The sequence below is a fragment of the Ranitomeya variabilis genome, chromosome 3 (assembly GCF_051348905.1).
Source record: "Ranitomeya variabilis isolate aRanVar5 chromosome 3, aRanVar5.hap1, whole genome shotgun sequence".
Classification (NCBI taxonomy): Eukaryota; Metazoa; Chordata; class Amphibia; order Anura; family Dendrobatidae; genus Ranitomeya; species Ranitomeya variabilis.
Genome location: NC_135234.1, coordinates 723336908 through 723359715, shown reverse-complemented (window position 1 = coordinate 723359715; position 22808 = coordinate 723336908). Strand labels below are relative to the sequence as shown.

The window sequence follows — 22808 nt, the reverse complement described above, 5'->3', positions numbered from 1 at the left end:
TAAAACTAAAAGAGCCACCTTGTTAGAATGCAGCATTACTGCTGCACAAGGTGGCTCTTTTAGTTTATAACGGCTGGAGGGGGTGACAGTGGCCCTTTAATTAGTAAGAAATAGAATTTTTGTGGCATGTTCCGATAAATGTATAAGGTTAAGGTCAGATTATAGAGTTGTGACCTGGTTTTGAAGCAGCCAGAAAAGTGTATACATGTTGGCCTCCTGTCTTGTTTCACAGCTGTACCGTCTGTCACTGTGATCAGCTTTTTAATGACCAATTACATCTGATCGAAAAGTAACTTGGATGAATTCTCTAATTCGGTTTCACAACTTGTTTGTTTCAAATATTTTTAGGACACCTCGACCAGTTATTGTGGAACCAATGGAGCAATTTGATGATGAAGACGGTTTACCAGAAAAATTTATGCAAAAGACTCAACAGTATCTAAAGTAAGTTAGTGTATTATCAGCATTGGTTTAAGCCTAGAAAGCGCTTAACAAAATTGTGTTGCTTGCAGTAGTTTTGATTAAAACAAATTATTTTATCAGTAGAAGATTATTAATAGAGGGCTTGTGATGCTGCTGCCATTATAGTTCTCCAAATTCATGAGATCTGTTTAACCCTGCCCCACCACTGATTGGCTTCTTTCTGTGTACACTGTGCATATGCAGAAAGTTGCCAATCAGTGGTGGGGCAGGGTTATCCAGACTTCAGCATTTCAAGAACTGCTACATCTGTAAAATAGTGACTTTATTAAAACTGCAGCAAGCAGTCCAGTAAGTGAAACCTCCCTGGAATCAAGGTTTCTGCTCCTATATATATATATATATATATATCATGCTGCTCTTAGATGGGGTAACATAAACTGGTGACAAATTCCATTTAAAAAGGACCTGTCACCATGTGAAGAGTGGACAGTTTTTATTCTTCCATTATCCCAGTCATGCACCCATAAAATAATAAAGCCTATAATCTCCTCACGTGCTGGCGCCGTTCCCGCGGCCCACCTTGTCGACACTTGCTCTCCCTGGGGCTGTGATGTGGTGGAATGACACGTGATGCCCAGCCCCGAATCTGCTGTCTCTGCCTTTGGACACACTGAACATGAAGAGGAGGCCAGGGACTAACTGCAGCTCGGACTTCCTCTTTGTGTTCAGTTTGTTCAGAGGCGGAGACAGTGACGCCAGGGCGCCGGGCATGACGTGTCCCAACCCAAATTCTTATGAAAAAATATTCAGCACATACTGCATTTAAATACCATACCCAATTTATTATATAATTTTGTAGTCGGTCCATTTTATACCAAATCCACAGCACTGCCGTTTTACCATATAGTATTTTCCGAGACTCATAGTGTCGCAATTTTTGGAGATCTGGGGCTGGGTGATGCGTTAATCTTTTGTGCCCTGAGCTAACGTTTTTATTAATGTCATTTTGGGGTAGTTCCGATGTTTTTATTGCCTCTTTTTGCAATGTTGCGGCAAACAAAAACCTGTAATTTTGGTGTTCCAAATTTTTTTTTTTTTTTTTTTCTATCTGATTAATTTACTTTATATTTTGATAGATCAGACATTTCTGATACCAAATGTTAATTTTTTTTTTTTTTTTTTTTAATTTAACTTGTATTATTTTGAATGGGGCAAAAATGGGGGCCATTTGATCTTTTGTGTGTCTTTTTAATTTTTTCCTGGCTTCAGTAGTCCCTTTAGGAGACTTGAAGCTGTGATCCTCCGATCGCCTGTGTTACACATAGCAGGGCATCAGCCTGATTGCCTGTCAAAATGACTGGCATGGGGGTCTTTTGTAGACCACAGGCTGTCATGACAACCCGTCGCACCCCGCAATTATGTGTTGAGCGCAGATGGGCGGGGCTTGTGAAGCTCTTCCAGTCAGTTCCTGTTAAATGTCCCTGTCAGTGATTGATAGCAGCATTTAACTGGTTATCAGCCGTGGGTGGATCTCAAATCCACCCACGGCTGTTAGAGGCACATGACATCTGATTAGATCAGCCGCCATATGCGGGTTCAGCGTTGAAGCCCATGAGAGAACTACATTGTCAGATGTTTGTAATGAGACACAGATCTGTTCTGTGAGTATGGTTATAACTGTCCGGCATTACATGTATCCCATTGGAAGCGCCCCCTTTTCTTTAACCCCTTAAGCCCCGAGGGTGGTTTGCACGTTAATGACCGGGCCAATTTTTACAATTCTGACCACTGTCCCTTTATGAGGTTATAACTCTGGAACGCTTCAACGGATCTTGGCGATTCTGACATTGTTTTCTCGTGAGATATTGTACTTCATGTTAGTGGTAAAATTTATTCGATATAACTTGTGTTTATTTGTGAAAAAAACGGAAATTTGGCAAAAATTTTGAAAATGTCACAATTTTCCAACTTTGAATTTTTATGCCCTTAAATCACAGAAATATGTCATGCAAAATACTTAATAAGTAACATTTCCCACATGTCTACTTTACATCAGCACAATTTTGGAACCACAACATTTTTTTGTTAGGGAGTTATAAGGGTTAAAAGTTGACCAGCAATTTCTCATTTTTACAACACCATTTTTTTTTAGGGACCACATCTCATTTGAAGTCATTTTGAGGGGTCTATATGATAGAAAATACCCAAGTGTGACACCATTCTAAAAACTGCACCCCTCAAGGTGCTCAAAACCACATTCAAGAAGTTTATTAACCCTTAAGGTGTTTCACAGGAATTTTTGGAATGTTTAAATAAAAATGAACATTTAACTTTTTTTCACACAAAATTTACTTCAGCTCCAATTTGTTTTATTTTACCAAGGGTAACAGGAGAAAATGGACCCCAAAAGATGTTGTACAATTTGTCCTGAGTACGCCGATACCCCATATGTGGGGGTAAACCACTTTTTGGGCACATGACAGAGCTCGGAAGCGAAGGAGCGCCATTTGACTTTTCAATGCAAAATTGACTGGAATTGAGATGGGACGCCATGTTGCGTTTGGAGAGCCCCTGATGTGCCTAAACATTGAAACCCCCCACAAGTGACACCATTTTGGAAAGTAGACCCCTTAAGGAACTTATCTAGATGTGTGGTGAGCACTTTGACCCAACAAGTGCTTTACAGAAGTTTATAATGCAGAGCCGTAAAAATAAAAAATCATATTTTTTCACAAAAATGATCTTTTCGCCCCCAATTTTTTATTTTCCCAAGGGTAAGAGAAGAAATTAGACCACAGAAGTTGTTGTGCAATTTGTCCTGAGTACAACGATACCCCATATGTGGGGGTAAACCACTGTTTGGGCGCATAGCAGAGCTCGGAAGGGAAGGAGCGCCATTTGACTTTTCAATGCAAAATTGACTGGAATTGAGATGGGACACCATGTCGCGTTTGGAGAGCCCCTGATGTGCCTAAACATTAAAACCCCCCACAAGTGACACCACTTTGGAAAGTAGACCCCCTAAGGAACTTATCTTGATGTGTTTTGAGAGCTTTGAACCTCCAAGTGTTTCACTACAGTTTATAACGCAGAGCCGTGAAATTAAAAATTCTTTTTTTTCCGAAAAATGATTTTTTAGCCCCCAGTTTTGTATTTTCACAAGGGTAACAGGATAAATTGGACTCCAAAAGTTGTTGTACAATTTGTCCTGAGTACGCTGATACTCCAAATGTGGGGGGGAACCACTGTTTGGGCGCATGGCAGAGCTCGGAAGGGAAGGAGAGCCATTTGGAATGCAGACTTAGATGGATTGGTCTGCAGGCGTCACGTTGCATTTGCAGAGCCCCTGATGTACCCAAACAGTACAACCCCCCCACAAGTGACCCCATATTGGAAACTAGACCTCCCAAGGAACTTATCTAGATGTTTTGTGAGAGCTTTGAACCCCCAAGTGTTTCACTACAGTTTACAACGCAGTGCCGTGAAAATAAAAAATCCTTTTTTTCCCACAAAAATGATTTTTAGTCCCCCAAATTTTTATTTTCCCAGAGATAACGAGAACTTGGACCCCAAAAGTTGTTGTCCAATTTGTCCCGAGTACGCTGATGCCCCATATGTTGGGGTAAACCCCTGTTTGGGCGCACGAGAGAGCTCGGAAGGGAAGGAGCACTGTTTTACTTTTTCAACGCAGAATTGTGTGGAATTGAGATCGGACGCCATGTCGCGTTTGGAGAGCCCCTGATGTGCCTGAACAGTGGAAACTCCCCAATACTACCTGAAACTAATCCAAACACACCCCTAACCCTAATCCCAACTGTAACCCTAACCACACCCCTAACCCTGACACACCCCTAATTCTAATCCCAACCCTAATCCCAACCGTAAATGTAATCCTAACCCTAACTTTAGCCCCAACCCTAACCCTAACTTTATCCCCAACCCTAACTTTAGCCCCAACCCTATCCCTAACTTTAGCTCCAACCCTAGCCCTAACCCTAGCCCTAGCCCTAATGGGAAAATGGAAATAAATACATTTTTTTAATTTTATTATTTTTCCCTAACTAAGGGGGTGATGAAGGGGGGTTTGATTTACTTTTATAGCATTTTTTATATCGGATTTTTATGATTGGCAGCTGTCACACACTAAAAGACGCTTTTTATAGCAAAAAAGTTTTTGCATCTCCACATTTTGAGACCTATAATTTTTCCGTATTTTGGTCCACAGAGTCATGTGAGGTCTTGTTTTTTGCGGGACGAGTTGACGTTTTTATTGGTAACATTTTCGGACATGTGACAGTTTTTGATTACTTTTTATTCCGATTTTTGTGAGGCAGAATGACCAAAAACCAGCTATTCATGAATTTCTTTTGGGGGAGGCGTTTATACTGTTCCACGTTTGGTAAAATTGATAAAGCAGTTTTATTCGTCGGGTCAGTACGATTACAGCGATATCTCATTTATATCATTTTTTTATGTTTTGCCGCATATTATATTTATTATAAAATAATTATTTTGGCATCGCTTTATTCTGAGGACTATAACTTTTTTATTTTTTTGGTTATGATGCTATATGGCGGCTCTTTTTGTGCGGGACAAGATGACGTTTTCAGCGGTACCATGGTTATTTATATCCGTCTTTTTTATCGCGTCTTATTCCACTTTTTGTTCGGCGGTATGATAATAAAGCGTTGTTTTTTGGCTCGTTTTTTTTTTTTTTTTCTTACGGTGTTCACTGAAGGGGTTAACTAGTGGGACAGTTTTATAGGTTGGGTCGTTACAGATGCGGCGATACTAAATATGTGTACTTTTATTATTATTTATTTTTTTTTTTAGATAAAGAAATGTATTTATGGGAATAATACAGGTCCTTCTCAAAAAATTAGCATATAGTGTTAAATTTCATTATTTACCATAATGTAATGATTACAATTAAACTTTCATATATTATAGATTCATTATCCACCAACTGAAATTCGTCAGGTCTTTTATTGTTTTAATACTGATGATTTTGGCATACAACTCCTGATAACCCAAAGAACCTGTCTCAATAAATTAGCATATCAAGAAAAGGTTCTCTAAACGACCTATTACCCTAATCTTATGAATCAACTAATTAACTCTAAACACATGCAAAAGATACCTGAGGCTTTTAAAAACTCCCTGCCTGGTTCATTACTCAAAACCCCCATCATGGGTAAGACTAGCGACCTGACAGATGTCAAGAAGGCCATCATTGACACCCTCAAGCAAGAGGGTAAGACCCAGAAAGAAATTTCTCAACAAATAGGCTGTTCCCAGAGTGCTGTATCAAGGCACCTCAATGGTAAGTCTGTTGGAAGGAAACAATGTGGCAGAAAACGCTGTACAACGAGAAGAGGTGACCGGACCCTGAGGAAGATTGTGGAGAAGGAACGATTCCAGACCTTGGGGAACCTGAGGAAGCAGTGGACTGAGTCTGGTGTGGAAACATCCAGAGCCACCGTGCACAGGCGTGTGCAGGAAATGGGCTACAGGTGCCGCATTCCCCAGGTAAAGCCACTTTTGAACCATAAACAGCGGCAGAAGCGCCTGACCTGGGCTACAGAGAAGCAGCACTGGACTGTTGCTAAGTGGTCCCAAGTACTTTTTTCTGATGAAAGCAAATTTTGCATGTCATTCGGAAATCAAGGTGCCAGAGTCTGGAGGAAGACTGGGGAGAAGGAAATGCCAAAATGCCTGAAGTCCATTGTCAAGTACCCACAGTCAGTGATGGTGTGGGGTGCCATGTCAGCTGCTGGTGTTGGTCCACTGTGTTTCATCAAGGGCAGGGTCAATGCAGCTAGCTATCAGGAGATTTTGGAGCACTTCATGCTTCCATCGGCTGAAATGCTTTATGGAGATGAAGATTTCATTTTTCAGCACGACCTGGCACCTGCTCACAGTGCCAAAACCACTGGTAAATGGTTTACTGACCAAGGTATTACTGTGCTCAATTGGCCTGCCAACTCTCCTGACCTGAACCCCATAGAGAATCTGTGGGATATTGTGAAGAGAAAGTTGAGAGACGCAAGACCCAACACTCTGGATGAGCTTAAGGCCGCTATTGAAGCATCCTGGGCCTCCATAACATCTCAGCAGTGTCACAGGCTGATTGCCTCCATGCCACGCCACATTGAAGCAGTCATTTCTGCCAAAGGATTCCCGACCAAGTATTGAGTGCATAACTGAACATTATTATTTGATGTTTTTTTTGTTTGTTATTAAAAAACACTTTTATTTGATTGGCCGGGTGAAATATGCTAATTTATTGAGACAGGTTTTTTGGGTTATCAGGAGTTGTATGCCAAAATCATCAGTATTAAAACAATAAAAGACCTGACAAATTTCAGTTGGTGGATAATGAATCTATAATATATGAAAGTTTAATTGTAATCATTACATTATGGTAAATAATGAAATTTAACACTATATGCTAATTTTTTGAGAAGGACCTGTATATATATTTTTTTCTTTATTTAGGGATTTTTTTTTTTTTTTTTTACACACGTGGAATTTTTTTTTTTTTTACTTTGTCCCAGGTGGGACATCACAGATCGCCGATCTGACAGTTTGCATACCACTCTATCAGATCGGCGATCTCACTCACATCACCGCAGGCTTACCAGCGCCTGCACGGTACCCGGAAATACTCCCTGCAGGACCCGGATGCAGCCCCGCGGCCTTTTTGGATCCGGGGCCTGCAGGGAGGAGATGCTCGGTACAAGGTGAGTACATTCCCTTGTACCGATCGTCTCAGGGAAGCCCGCAGGGAGCCCCCTCCCTGCGCGATGCTTCCCTGTACCGCCGGTACACCGCGATCATGTTTGATCGCGGTGTGCCGGGGGTTAATGTGCCGGGGGCGGTCCGTGACCGCTCCTGGCACATAGTGCCGGATGTCAGCTGCGATAGGCAGCTGACACCAGGCCGCGATCGGCCGCGCTCCCCCCGTGAGCGCGGCCGATCGCTATGACGTACTATCCCGTCACTGGGAATTAAGTCCCAGGTCACCTTGACGGGATAGTACGTCATATGGGATTAAGGGGTTAAAAAAACAACAACAAAAAACCTCTGGAGGCAGATTCACAGGGAGATCTATTTCCAGCCCATAGATTTTAACAGCTCATTCACATATTAAGAAAAAAATGGAGATTTTTCTGTATTATGACATCGGATCACAGATGTCAGGGCATCATTTTATTAAGCTTCCTATGACCTACATGCCCAGATGGCTTAGGAGGTTTAATCCTACTGACCAATTCCCTTTAATGTTGTATAGTGTGTTAATAAAGAAATGGTTTTAAAGGAAACAGTCGTTGTAAATGGTTCGTTCTCTAAATGGGATATAGTCCGCAGTGGGGACCGCAGGGATCTGTACTAGGACCGATTCTTTTTAATTTCTTTATTAATGGGATTGAGAATAAATTGTCAGTCTTTGCTGATGACACCGAACTATGTAGGATTTTAAAATCTGACTGACGTTAACATTTTACAAAAGGATCTGGTTAAGATGTCTGAATGGGCAAACACTTGGCAAATGAGATTCAATTTTGATAAATGCAGAGTAATGCGCCTAGGACGGAGTAATCCTATTACTGCATATTAATAAATTGGGAGTGTACTCGAGACTACAGAACAGAAGGACTTGGGCATTCTGGTTACAAGTAAGCTGAGCAGCAGTACTCAATGTCAGGCAGCAGCTACGAAAGCAAACAAAATTTTAGGGTGTATAAAAAGAGAGAGAAAATCCTGTTATCCCAACATATTGTTACCGCTTTATTAATCACTGGTGCGGCCACATCTAGAATTTGGGTTCCAGTTTTAGGATCCACATTTTAAAAAGGATATTCAGAAGTTAGTCATTGCAAAGGCTGCAGCTATATTATTAGGAGGCATGGAAGGCCGCTCATGATGTGAGAGGATGGAGATCTGGGCTTGTTTATCTTAGAAAAAGGGAGTATCTCATTTATATGTTTAAATACATGTGTGGTCAATAAAAAAGGACTGGCACGCGACTTCTTACTTCCAAACGCCATGCTAAGGACCATGGGACACTCATTATGGGTGGAAGAAAGGCGATTCCGGCAGCTAAACAGGAAAGGGTTCTTTACAGTCAGAGCAGTCAGACTGTGGAATGGCGACCACAAGAGGTAGTAATGGCAGATGCTATAACGGCTTTTATACAAGGGCTGGATGATTTCCTCAGTACACTTAATATTGGGGTTATAGATAATTTAGAGACAAAATGTATAACTAGTGGAGTAAGGTTGAAATTGATGGACCGGGGTCTTCCTTAAACCTTTGTAACCATGCCCAAAATGTTTGCTTTCTATTTAGGGAACGAGAGGAGCCTCCTAGGTTTGCGCAGCCAGGAACCTTTGAATTTGAATATTCCTCTAGATGGAAAGCTCTGTTCGAAATGGAGAAACAGCAGAAAGAGCAGGTTGACAGGAACATAAAAGAAGCCAAGGAAAAATTAGAGGCCGAGATGGAAGAAGCTCGTCATGAGCATCACCTGATGCTCATGAGACAAGGTAAGAGTGGTCCCAGATTTTCACAAATGATATTTCACTATTCTCTCAATGTATCTAATATGAAAAACGAAACCACTTTGCAATTGATGTTGATTGAAAATTTCCCGTGCAGATTCCGGATCTCCATAGTAACATACAGCAAATTGGTTGTGTGTAATCTAAGTCGGCAGCTGTACTCCCATCTATCCAACCTGACCGCATATGTTGTCATAGATAGATGGAGAAAGGGGAGAAAGTGTGAGACTGCAGGGTCACACTACACAATTTTTGTTGTCGTCTTTTTTTCTATTGATATATCGTTTGCAGTATATTGCTAGAATAAATCATTAGAGCGGACGGATGACAATACCTGACACAGAGTAGCTGCAGAGACTTTTTTTTTTTTTTTTTAATAAGACTGCAGCAGGGAGACAAAGGTTTTCCGAACCCCCTTTAAACAAAAATATAAGGGGCATTTATTATAGCTTTTTTCTGGTGTCAGAAAGTCTCTAATTTTTTTGTCCAAAAATGTGTGACCTTTTCTCCATTCTTGACATTTTTTCAAAAAGTGGATGTGATTTAGCTAAGCAAACCTTTTTTTTTAAGCCAGATTTATCATTTTCGACTTAAAAAAAAAAAAAAAAGCCTCTTGCAAACTCCAGTAAGGGGTCAAGCAACATTTTTAGACAGAAGTTGTCGGATTTATTGAGCATCATGCGTCACTTTGATACATGAGATGCAAATAAGGCTAATGTAGTCTCATGGGAAAGTGACTTTGAAAATGCTCCTGGTATTACTTGACCCTCAGAATGTATTAGCGGAAAAAAATACTGTTTTTTGAAGGTTGCTAGATTGTTCTGTGGTCCTTTTAGGCATGGTATTGGGTTTTGCTTTTGTCTATTCAATTATTGATTCTGCTTATGACCCGTGAGTGTTTTGAAGGGCAAAACGATCCATGTCATGAAATGTTCCTACCGGCAGGACTTGTATTGATCCCATTTGTGTTGCTGTACATATTCTGGTTATAGTATTCTGTCTTCTGAGTTGGCTTCATTATGATTTGCACAGCTGGGCAATATTTTACCATTCATTGCGCTTGATGGCAAAGAAAATGTAATTGCAAAGCAGGGCTGTGGAGTCTGAGTCGTGGAATCGGTATAAAATGGACCAACTCCTAAAATATATAATAAATTGGGTTCAGTAGTACAATGCAGGATAGGGTCATTCCATATCAAGTGATCCAAATATGAATATTTTTTTTACCTTACGTCTTTATTTTTTTTTATTTTTTGTTTTTATGAAGTACAACTTTAGTTAATTACAAATTAAAAGTTTAGAATTTTTTTCTTCATCAGTTAATTTTTTACAGATTTTTAAAGTTTTGAAAAAGCATGGATTTTGGCCTGGTATGGCTTTACATTTTGTATCATATCTCGGGCTAGAATTAAGATATAGAGGTGGGAGAGGCATCGTTTTTCTCAGAATGGTACCAGCTTTCATTTGATATGTCACAAGACTATGTTTCTTTATATTTTGTTTTGGAGAAATCAAATTAAAAATTTTGATGCGCAATTCTGAAAAAAACGTATGTTTTAAAATTGTGAAAACATGCATGTGTGTTACTTGTGTCCTTGTTTACATTTGTACAGGGATTCAACTTGGGATCTATCACATTTGTATTTTTTTTTAAGCCTTGAATCATCTGATTTTATGTTTGTGTGAGTTTCTTCCTTTTTTCTTTTCAAATTACAACTTACTGCATTCAACATTTATATGTAACAATAAAGAAACCCAAAAAACAAATACCAAAGTGCCAGAATAAATACATCTTAGGCTACTTTAACACTAGCATCGTACTCGGCCCGTCACAGTGCGTCGGGCCGACGTACCGACGCTAGCGTTGTTTGCCCTGCACAACGGGTGCAGCGGATGCAGATTTTCAGCGCATCCGCTGCCCCATTGTGAGGTGCGGGGAGGAGGGGGCGGAGTTCCAGCCGCGCATGCGTAGTCGGAAAAGACGTTCCCGACGTACCAAAAAACGTTGCAAGCAACGTTTTTTGCTGCCGACGGTCCGCCACAACACGACGTGTGTCAATGCGTCGCCAATGTTAGTCTATGGAGAAAAAACGCATCCTGCAAGCACTTTTGCAGGATGCGTTTTTTGACCAAAACGACGCATTGCGACGGAGGACAAAAAACGCCAGTGTGAAAGTAGCCTTAATCATCATAACTACTTGCTCAGCATTTTCAACCTGAATTCATTGAACAAGCCAAAAGATAAAAGGTGATCACATCCTCAAGTGTGGTTTTCTAAATACAGTCTGATCCTAATTATATGTTAAAAACAAGATTAAAAGAACCAATATTTCTACCACCTATTTATACATGGAACAATTTTTTTTCTACTATATCACTAAACATGTCATTTCTGAAGTGTTTAAGAAGAATAGTACAGTAGTTAAATCCTCGTTCTATAAAATATGAACTAATCAAACAATTAATAGTAGGTTTTTACACTGGCCTTCTATCATCAATGTGTCCCTTCTAGAGGATGAAATGTCATCTTGCCCATAAGCGCTCACTAGCAATGGCCGTTTCCTTCTGTGTCAGAGTATGTGCGGCTGTCATGGTGTTCGGCTCCACCTGAGTTATATCTGTTTTTTGTTCACTTTTACAATGTCTGATTTTCTTGGATACACAAAGGACGGCGCTGGACCAGACGGTGCAGAAAAGTCACTTCTGCGTCTTCATTTTCACAATCTTTGGAGAGTCAGTAGCCGCCAGCGCCGATCATATTCACAGGTCACATAGCCAGTTGTGTCATCCATTGCCGATCTTGTGCCGCCTTCTACCACGTCATGGACGTCACGGTCTTTATTTCCACTACATGGGATGACAGTCCGGTATTGCTGAGTCCCTGTGATGGGTTCTGCTTCCTGTAACCGATATAACAAACTCTCCTCCTGCTCTTCGTAGTCCTGGTTTGTACAACACATGAACTGGATGTTAAGAATATTTTTCTCCCTCCATTTGAGGAGTTGCCTGGGTGTTCAGATTTGGTGTGAATACGGCCCGAGCTGCCGGCCTGTCATCTGCTCTGTAGTCACCGTCTACCCCTGGTCATTCTCAGCCCTAACAAAGCTTCTCCTCTGTCCTCTCCTGCTTCTAATACTCTGTAACATAATAAATAATACCGTAATATCTAGCAATCATGGATTATTTGGTAAATATAGACCCCACACTGTTAGACCACAAGCTGAACAGATCTGAAATCAAGATTTTTGAACTGACACTGTAAGTTTTATTTTTTAAAATATGATCCCATCACGATCCCAGGTTGTATTTTGGTACAGATGTGAATAGGAGCATAGCAGGCACATGTGCAGTTTTTGAAATTTTTAAATCAAACGTTTTTTCCGGAAATGCGTTTTAAAGTTTTGCGCTTGCGTTCGCATAGGTAAAATATTATCAAAGATACTCTTGTGACATATCTGGTGAAAGCCTGTACAGTTCTGAGTAGAATGGTGTTTATTTTGTTTCTCGATCTCTTTTCTAGCCTGAGTTATGGGGAGAAATGTAAAGGCAGGCAACACCGAAATTCGCACTTTTTCCGAACTTTGAAAATCAATAAAAAATTAAAAAAAATCTAGAATTTTTTTCTTCACATTTTGCATTCTCTGACACACTATTACCAAATAACAAAATCTCAAAAGAATTAAAAATATAGTGGTAAAAATCATTGGTTCACTTGACATGGAATGACCCGATAGCTCATGTTGAAAATGTTTTTATAAGAAGTTGAGAAATATATGAAATGTCCTATAAATGTCTGTTCTGTTCCTGATTCGGGATAAGCAAATGTGCTTGGTAATACTCGGTTATTACTCAATTATCACGGTGCTCATTACTCGTTGAGTAATGGGTTGGTGCTTGATGTAAAACTCGAATTCACGCCCTGAGTCTTTGGTGCTTGTTACCCAGCTAATAAGCAAGCAGGGATTGCCTGTGAGTCACTGCAATGCTGTAGCCATCTTGGTTGTGGCATTACTGTGATTGGCTGGCCATCTGACATAAGGCATTATATAAAAAAAACAGGCTTTGCCCGGCACACTGACCCCATTGCACAGCTCTGTGACACTTTTTGTGTTGGAGGGAGAAAGTGCTTGTCTAGGCGTGTGTGCACAGTATAAAGAATCAGAGTCCTGTGGTGTAGATGCTGGTGCTGAAGCTGAGCCATCATACTAACAGCCCTTCAAAGGGCTAATCATTGCAGCACATACAATTTGCATTTAGCCTAAGGAGGGAGAGTGACAGAATCCAGTATGTAGACAGGGATTAGGCCTGTGCAGTCTGTTGGCAAATATATAGCTGCAGCATTTTTTGTGTGGCTGAACAAAATTAATATGCTTTGATCCATCAAGTATTATGTGCTTTTAGGTCCTTTTTGTGTTGTACAACACCCCCCCAAAAATTGTTGAAACATTTCTCAGCCATACACTATTTTGTAGTGTGGAGTACATTTCTGTTATCTCAAAAACGGAGAAAAAGGTTTTAAAAATTTTGTAAGTTTCCATTTCTCAGGCATACAGTGTTGTGTGGTCTGAACATTTGTGTGAAAAAAATGGATTGAATTTGCCGTACACTTCTGCGTTCTGTCTGATACATTATGGTGGATTGCTGCAGGTGACCATTAACCCCTTTCTGACATCTGACGTACTATCCTGTCGAGGTGGGGTGGGCCCGTATCACCACCGACGGGATAGTACGTCATATGCGATCGGCCGCGCTCACGGGGGGAGCGCGGCCGATCGCGGCCGGGTGTCAGCTGCATATTGCAGCTGACATCCGGCACTATGTGCCAGGAGCGGTCACGGACCGCCCCCGGCACATTAACCCCCGGCACACCGCGATCAAACATGATCGCGGTGTACCGGCGGTATAGGGAAGCATCGCGCAGGGAGGGGGCTCCCTGCGGGCTTCCCTGAGACCCCCGCAGCAACGCGATGTGATCGCGTTGCTCCGAGGGTCTCCTACCTCCCTCCTCGCCGCAGGTCCCGGATCCAAGATGGCCGCGGCATCCGGGTCCTGCAGGGAGGGAGGTGGCTTACCGAGTGCCTGCTCAGAGCAGGCACTGGTAAGCCTGCAGCCCTGTACAGCAGATCGCCGATCTGACAGAGTGCTATGCACACTGTCAGATCAACGATCTGTGATGTCCCCCCCTGGGACAAAGTAAAAATGTAAAAAAAAAATTTTTCCACATGTGTAAAAAAATAAATAAAAAATAAATTCCTAAATAAAGAAAAAAAAAATAATTATTCCCATAAATACATTTCTTTATCTAAATAAAAAAACCAAAACAATAAAAGTACACATATTTAGTATCGCCGCGTCCGTAACGACCCAACCTATAAAACTATATCACTAGTTAACCCCTTCAGTAAACACCATGAGAAAAAAAAAAAACCGAGGCAAAAAACAACGCTTTATTACCATACCGCCGAACAAAAAGTGGAATAACACGCGATCAAAAAGACAGATATAAATAACCATGGTACCGCTGAAAACGGCATCTTGTCCCGCAGAAAACGAGCCGCCATACAGCATCATCAGCAAAAAAATAAAAAAAGTTATAGTCCTGAGAATAAAGCGATACCAAAATAATTATTTTTTCTATAAAATAGCTTTTATCTTATAAAAGTGCCAAAACATAAAAAAATGATATAAATGAGATATCGCTGTAATCGTACTGACCCGATGAATAAAACTGCTTTATCAATTTTACCAAATGCGGAACGGTATAAACGCCTCCCCCAAAAGAAATTCATGAATAGCTGGTTTTTGGTCATTCTGCCTCACAAAAATCGGAATAAAAAGTGATCAAAAAAATGTCATGTGCCCGAAAATGTTACCAATAAAAACGTCAACTCGTCCCGCAAAAAACAAGACCTCACATGACTCTGTGGACTCAAATATGGAAAAATTAAAGCTCTCAAAATGTGGTAACGCAAAAAATATTTTTTGCAATAAAAAGCGTCTTTCAGTGTGTGACGGCTGCCAATCATAAAAATCCGCTAAATAACCCGCTATAAAAGTAAATCAAACCCCCCTTCATCACCCCCTTAATTAGGGAACAATAAAAAAATAAAAAAAATGTATTTATTTCCATTTTCCCGTTAGGGTTAGGGTTAGGGTTAGGGCTAGGGTTAGGGCTAGGGTTAGGGCTAGGGTTAGGGCTAGGGTTATTGCTAGGGTTAGGGCTAGGGTTGGGGCTAGGGTTAAGGCTACAGTTAGGGTTGGGGCTAAAGTTAGGGTTAGGGTTTGGATTACATTTACGGTTGGGAATAGGGTTGGGATTAGGGTTAGGGGTGTGTAAGGGTTAGGGGTGTGGTTAGGGTTACCGTTGGGATTAGGGTAAGGGGTGTGTTTGGATTAGGGTTTCAGTTATAATTGGGGGGGTTCCACTGTTTAGGCACATCAGGGGCTCTCCAAACGGGACATGGCATCCGATCTCAATTCCAGACAATTCTGCGTTGAAAAAGTAAAACAGTGCTCCTTCCCTTCAGAGCTCTCCCGTGTACCCAAACGGGTTTACCCCCACATATGGGGTATCAGCGTACTCAGGACAAATTGTACAACAACTTTTGGGGTCCATTTTCTCCTGTTACCCTTGGTAAAATAAAACAAATTGGAGCTGAAATAAATTTTGTGTGAAAAACAGTTAAATGTTCATTTTTATTTAAACATTCCAAAAATTCCTGTGAAACACCTGAAGGGTTAATAAATTTCTTGAATGTGGTTTTGAGCACCTTGAGGGGTGCAGTTTTTAGAATGGTGTCACATTTGGGTATTTTCTGTCATATAGACCCCTCAAAATGACTTCAAATGAGATGTGGTCCCTAAAGAAAAATGGTGTTGTAAAAATGAGAAATTTCTGGTCAACTTTTAACCCTTATAACTCCCTAACAAAAAAAAATTTGGTTCCAAAAGTGTGCTGATGTAAAGTAGACATGTGGGAAATGTTACTTATTAAGTATTTTGCGTGACATATGTCTGTGATTTAAGGGCATAAAAATTCAAAGTTGGAAAATTGCGAAATTTTCAAAATTTTCGCCAAATATCCATTTTTTTCACAAATAAACGCAAGTTATATCGAAGAAATTTTACCACTATCATGAAGTACAATATGTCACGAGAAAACAATGTCAGAATCGCCAAGATCCGTTGAAGCGTTCCAGAGTTATAACCTCATAAAGGGACAGTGGTCTGAATTGTAAAAATTGGCCTGGTCATTAACGTGCAAACCACCCTTGGGGGTGAAGGGGTTAAAAGTAAACTTAGTTTACCCACCCAGGCGTTTTTAACTAAAAGAGCCACCATGTGCAGCAGTAATGCTGCATTCTGACAAGGTGGCTCTTTTAGTTATTGGTGCTGTAACTTCAGAAATAATCCGTTTTATAATTTGTCATAAATACCTTTCTTCAGTCCTGGAGGCAGGTCTTTCCCCCCCTGCTGCAGATGCCACACAGCCGTCACTCAAGTCTTCTTGGCGCCGGGCGCCACCTCCTCAGCACTGTTTTGAAATGAGCCGGCGCCTGCGCTCTTTTGTCATGCTTTGGGCAGGCGCAGTGAGCGCTGTCCGTCCTCTGTCCTCATATGCAGTCTAGCTGACTGCGCCTGTGTTGCGGCCCTGCCTGTGAATCCCAGCCCCGCAGTGTCTTCTGATTTATTCACATTGCGGGGCTGGGATTCACAGGCAGGGCGGCCGCACAGGCGCAGTCAGCTAGACTGCATATGAGGACAGAGGACGGGCAGCGCTCACTGCGCCTGCCCAAGGCATGACAAAAGAGAGCAGGCGCCGGCTGATTTCAAAACAGCGCTGAGGAGGCGGCGCCAAGAAGACTTGAGTGACGGCTGTGTGGCGTCTGCAGCAGGGGGGAAAGACCTGCCTCCAGGACTGAAGAATGGTATTTATGACAAACTAGATTGTGGCCCGATTCTAACGCATCTGGTATTCTAGAATATGCATGTCCCCGTAGTATATGGACAATGATGATTCCAGAATTCGCGGCAGACTGTGCCCGTCGCTGATTGGTCGAGGCAACCTTTATGACATCATCGTCGCCATGGCAACCATTATGACATCTACGTCGATACTGTGCCCGTCGCTGATTGGTCGAGGCGAATTCGCGGCAGACTGTGCCCGTCGCTGATTGGTCGAGGCAACCTTTATGACATCATCGTCGCCATGCTGTGCCCGTCGCTGATTGGTCGAGGCCTGGCGGCCTCGACCAATCAGACGCGGGATTTCCAGGACAGACAGACAGACAGACAGACGGACGGACGGAAAAACCCTTAGACAATTATATATATAGATTATAAAACGTATTATTTCTGCAGTTACAGCACCAATAACTAAAAGAGCCACCTTGTCAGAATGCAGCATTACTGGCTGCACAAGGTGGCTCTTTTAGTTAAAAACGCCTGGGGGGGTGACAGGTTCACTTTAAGAGACCTAGCAATGACAAAATGGGTAAGGCATGCGTTAAGGGAAGTGGAATTGCTGATAATGGTGCACGCAGATGCTGAGGACGTGGGGCGGGTGCGACTAAGCCTGTTGCTGGAGCACAAGAAACACACCCATCCACGACACATGGGTTCCTGTTCCACTTTGCAGGGAGGCACAGTACACTACCTCTGAAGCTAGAGCAGTGCGAACAGGTAGTCGTTTGGATAGCAGATAATGCTTCCAGCAGGCTTAGCAGCACCACCCAGTCTTCCACACGGTCCAGTCTCACCAGTCTAAAGTCTGGATCACTTAATTCTCACCCTGATCCTCCTTCCTCCCACCATGTTGCGTCCCAGGAGACTATTGATCCAACACTAGAACACTCTGAGGAGCTCTATACCACAACATTTCTTGATTATGACCTCTCTATCTGCATGCTCCAAGATGGACAGAAGGACATGCAGTTTAGTGACGCACAAAACTTAGAGCAGCTGCGGACAAAAGAACATGACGGTTGGGGAACTGCAAATTTGGGATAAGGAGGAACATGAGACACAGTTGCTACTAAGTCTTGTTGTTGTTAAGTCACGAAGTCAAGAGGACCCGAATGCGGTGGCGGATGACTAAGTCACCAACTCAAGCCGGCATGCACAGCAAGGCCAGCAACGCTGAGGGGAATAGGGGGGCGGGGGGGAAGATCGGCAGCACTGAAACACAGGAAGAGGCAGTAAGGTGACAAGACGGAGAAGGCGTGCAACTTTTTCTGTAGCGCACTGACACTCCTGAATTTCTCTGTCAGTTCGGTGTTCCCCAGTCTGGGACTTTTTTAAAGAGCTCTGAGACAAACAAAATGGTCATTTGCAACCTGTGTCTTGACAAGATCAGCAGGGGCCTGACTACTTAGAACCTAAACACCACCAGCATGTTCAGGCACGTGTCATCTAAGCACCTGACATTGTGGGCTGAACGCCTGGTTCCACGATTGGTGCAATCGGGTGACACCACTGCCTCTACCCCTGTTCCAAGTTACTTCCCAATCCCCTGTCCAAAACACTGATTCAGATGCCGCCTGCCCTGCACCTATCCTTGCACATTCTGACTTGCCTTCATCAGGCACTTCAAAATCCTTGTCTCGGCACAGAATTCAGCTGTTCCTACGTGTTCATGTGCATCATCCGTGCCCTTACCAACACACATTCTGGCCAGGGATTCTACATTTCCCTGATGGCACGCTGGGTGAACATTGTGGAGGCTGGGGCTGTGTCACACCCTAGCAGACGCCGAGGATTGCTGGCCCTCCTTCTATCAGGGTTTCCTCCACCCTCTACAGCAGTTTCTGCTCCTCCTCATCTTCCATCTCCTATGTGGTTCTCAGAGCACCTCGTCCACATCAGCTAGAAGCTCTGCGGCACTGCCTCAGGAAGGCGGCAACAGGCCCTGCTGAAGCTAATTTGTCTAGGAGACAATCCACATGCAACAGCAGAGTTACTTAAAGGCCCCGTCTCACTTAGCGATTTACCAACGATCACGACCAGCGATATGACCTGGCCGTGATCGTTGGTAAGTCGCTGTGTGGTCGCTGGGGAGCTGTCACACAGACCGCTCTCCCCAGCGACCAACGATCAGGGGAACGAGTTCGGCATCGTTGAAACTGTCTTCAACGATGCCGAAGTCCCCCTGCAGCACCCGGGTAACCAGGGTAAACATCGGGTTACTAAGCGCAGGGCCGCGCTTAGTAACCCGATGTTTACCCTGGTTACCAAAAAAAACAAACAGTACATACTCGCCTTTCGGTGTCCAGGTCCCTTGCCGTCTGCTTCCTGCTCTGACTGACTGAGCCGCCGTACACTGAGAGCAGAGCGCAGCGGTGACGTCACTGCTGTGCTCTCACTTCTCACTGTACGGCCGGCAGTCAGTGAGAGCAGGAAGCAGACGGCAAGGGACCTGACGGACATCAGAAGGCGAGTATGTATTGTTTTTTTTTTTTTACATTTACGCTGGTAACCAGGGTAAACATCGGGTTACTAAGCGCGGCCCTGCGCTTAGTAACCCGATGTTTACCCTGGTTACCAGTGAAGACATCGCTGGATCAGTGTCACACACACCGATTCAGCGATGTCAGCGGGGCCTCAACGACCAAAAAAAGGTCCAGGCCATTCCGACACGACCAGCGATCTCGCAGCAGGGGCCTGATCGCTGGTACGTGTCACACATAGCGAGATCGCTATGGAGGTCGCTGTTGCGTCACAAAACTTGTGACTCAGCAGCGATCTCGCTAGCGATCTCGCTATGTGAGACGGGGCCTTAAAGGAATAACAAACCCAGACAGACCTGTGTTTTATTACAGCTGAACCTCCAACCAGGTATGGTCGTGTGTGATAATGGATGTAACCTGGTGCTGGCTGTGAAGCTTTGCAAACTCACCATGCCTTGGCACATATGCTCAACTTAGTAGTTCAGCGGTTTCTGAAAACATACCCAGATTTGACAGAGCTTCTTGTCAAGATATGCCACGTCAGGGCCCATTGCCACAAGTCAGATACAACTTCCGCCACTTTGGAAGTGCTGCAGCAGCACATGCATTTGCCAGCACATCGACTGGTGTGCGACGTCACTACGCTCTGGAACTCCACACTGCACATGCTGGCAAGACTTTGTGTGCAGAATAGGCCAGTGGTTGACTACCAGCTTCAACAAGCCCGTTGTTGTTCTGGTCACCTTCCGCACATAACTTTAGCGTGTGCATAGATGTCTGAGATTTGGTTCTCCAAGACTTTAAGGACTCCACAAAGATGTTGAGGGGTTATGATGCCACAGTCAGTTAAACAATCCTGCTTCTGTGCCTGCTTAAACAGTTGCTGCTCACAATTAAACATGCTTTGCATGCGGACCAGGTGGGGATGGAGGAAAACCTAACCCAGAGAGATTGTAGCCAGCCCAGCCTCATCTCATTGCCCTGTGCGGATTGGGAATCAATCAGGAGGTTTTACGCTGAAGAGGAGGAACAGGAGCTCGTGGCTAATGTTCCTCCTCTTGGCTAATGCAACAGAGGCTAGTAGCCACACATCCTTCGTCCCGTCTCTCCTAGGTGGATGGGCTGAATATGGGAATGAGGAGGGAGAGTCGTCATCATGCCGGAGACAGGGAAGTGTTGGCTATATGGAGCTTGGCACATATGCCCAACATTATGTACCACTGCCTTTTCCTTGATCCTCGTGGTACATCATGCCCAAAAGAGTAACTGATTGTTCCTGATTGTTCACCCTGCTAGAACCACGCTACAAGGAGAACTTTGCATGTCTTCTTCCTGAGGTGGAGAGATCTTCTAAAATGGTGCTATACCAGAAGGCTATTGTGGAAATTATGTTGGAAAAATTCCCATCAGACAATGCTAGCTGCTGAGGGCAAGCTTCATTGCCCAACTAAGGAGGAGAGGCCAGGGAGACACACAGCAGAGGCAGGGGTACACTGTCGAAGGTGTGGGCCAATGTCATGACACCAGCACAGGGCCTGGTGACTGGGGTTTTTTTTTTTTTTGACAAGGTGGGAAAAGTTTTTCAAGATGGTCATGCAATACCTGGCCTACCATTCCCAAATTTATTGTCAGTCCTTAAAGTGGAGTAAGACTGATACCATTGTTCTCAGCAGCGATCTGGGAGTCAGAAATGCTTTCAGGGGTCTTCCCCATGCTGTTTTCCTTCCATTCAGCACTTTTTCTATCTATTTGATCATATTCACTACTCACCAGACTTCTTTGTAGGGTCTGCCGGAAAAAAGCTTGACTTTCTTATGGAGTCCCATTATACTAATTACTCGAAACGAGCATGCGAGTATTAAGAATAAGTTGGTTTCAGCAACGAGCAGCTGAGCATTTTAGTGCTCACTCATCTCTATTCCTGATCTAAGGATCTGGGCTTTTCGTTGAGATGAATCTGTGCTGCACTCTATGTACATGCGCCGTAGTGAGGCAGTGCTGTGGAGTCGGAGTCAGGGAAATTTAGGAGGTTTGGCTTACCGACTCCACAGCCTTGTTGCGAAGTTAAAAAGACGTGCTGTGTTGTATACTGAACATTTGCTTTTTTTCAATTAATTTTCCTAATAACATTGGGGGCCTATGTGTTATGTATGGCATACAGTGCTCAGCATAAATGAGTACACCCATTTTGAAAAGTAAGATTTTAGGCAATCCTTTTTTTTTTAAATCAAGTACTTTTTATTAAGGCATACATCAAAAATGTAATGCAGTCTGACACAAACTTTGGACAGATACCAAAATTACAAAGCAGATTGATACATTTTCATTTAACATGAACTAGCCCCTTTACCCAGTACCCCATCCCAATATCTTTTATTATCAAACTGGTACATCTCTTGATAAATGTATACACCGCTTTACAAAAGCTCAGCCGCACAAGTACAATTTCTGCAGAGGTAATTAACCGACTCCCAACCTACTCTGCAACAGCTCAACAGACGGCACACCCGGACAATCCATCCATCCGGCCCACACATTTTCACAAATTTTGTATGTTTACCTCTCTTAATATAAATATTCCATTCCATGAGGACAATAAAGTTTATTTTGTTCACAAACTCTTTCCTGACTGGTGGTTTTTCATCTAACCAGTGCATCGTAATAAGCCTCCTAGCAGCATATAGCAATCTTGCAATAGCCAGTTTCCCACATTCATCCCTAGCAATATCATCCATACATCCTAAGAGGCAAGTCAGCGGGTTACGCACAATACTTACCCCCATCACTTCCTGAATCAGATTGAGCACTTTCACCCAAAAGGGCTGAAGGTGAGAACACGACCACATCACCTGTAGAAGGTCGGCTCCTTCCTCAGAACACCTTGGACATTTTGAGTCTCCTCTCAGACCTGCCTTCATCATCCATAACAGGGTCCTGTAAACTCTATAGACTAAATATAGCTGTGACACCTTTTTAGCCTCACTTATAGAAACCTTGTGAATATATTGTAATATGGACTCCCACTGAGACTCCGATAAAGGACCCAGGTCCGCCATCCATTTTTCTCTCAACATTAAAGGATGTCTCAGTAAAAGTGTTCAACAGGCCCCTGTACATCAAAGTGTTGAACCCCCTCTAATTCCTCCGAGGTCCTATGAGATTCAACAAAGTATCTGACTGCAGAACCACAAGTGACACTTCGTTTTGTTTATTTAGGGCATGTCTCAGCTGCAGATACTGGAAAAACATCTTCTGGCTCAGAGGAAACTCATTCCTGAGCATTTCAAACGTTTTAATAACACCACCATCGAACAACTGAGACACAAACCAAATGCCAATACGCCTCCACTGGCCAAACCCCCGCAATCTCATGAGC

General features: G+C 43.0%; 1 protein-coding gene across 3 annotated transcripts in view; it reads left to right on the top strand.

Annotated features, from left to right (window-relative positions):
- PSPC1 (paraspeckle component 1) overlaps positions 1-22808 on the top strand; it is a 133310-nt gene that overhangs the window by 15459 nt on the left and 95043 nt on the right. For all 3 annotated transcript variants that reach the window (XR_013224081.1, XM_077298360.1, XM_077298361.1), the window contains exons 3-4: positions 349-444; positions 8776-8972. Coding sequence is in view for 2 of the 3 variants with exons in the window: in XM_077298360.1 (XP_077154475.1) it covers positions 349-444; positions 8776-8972 (293 nt within the window). In the remaining variant the exon portion in view is untranslated. The remainder of the gene's footprint in view (positions 1-348; positions 445-8775; positions 8973-22808) is intronic.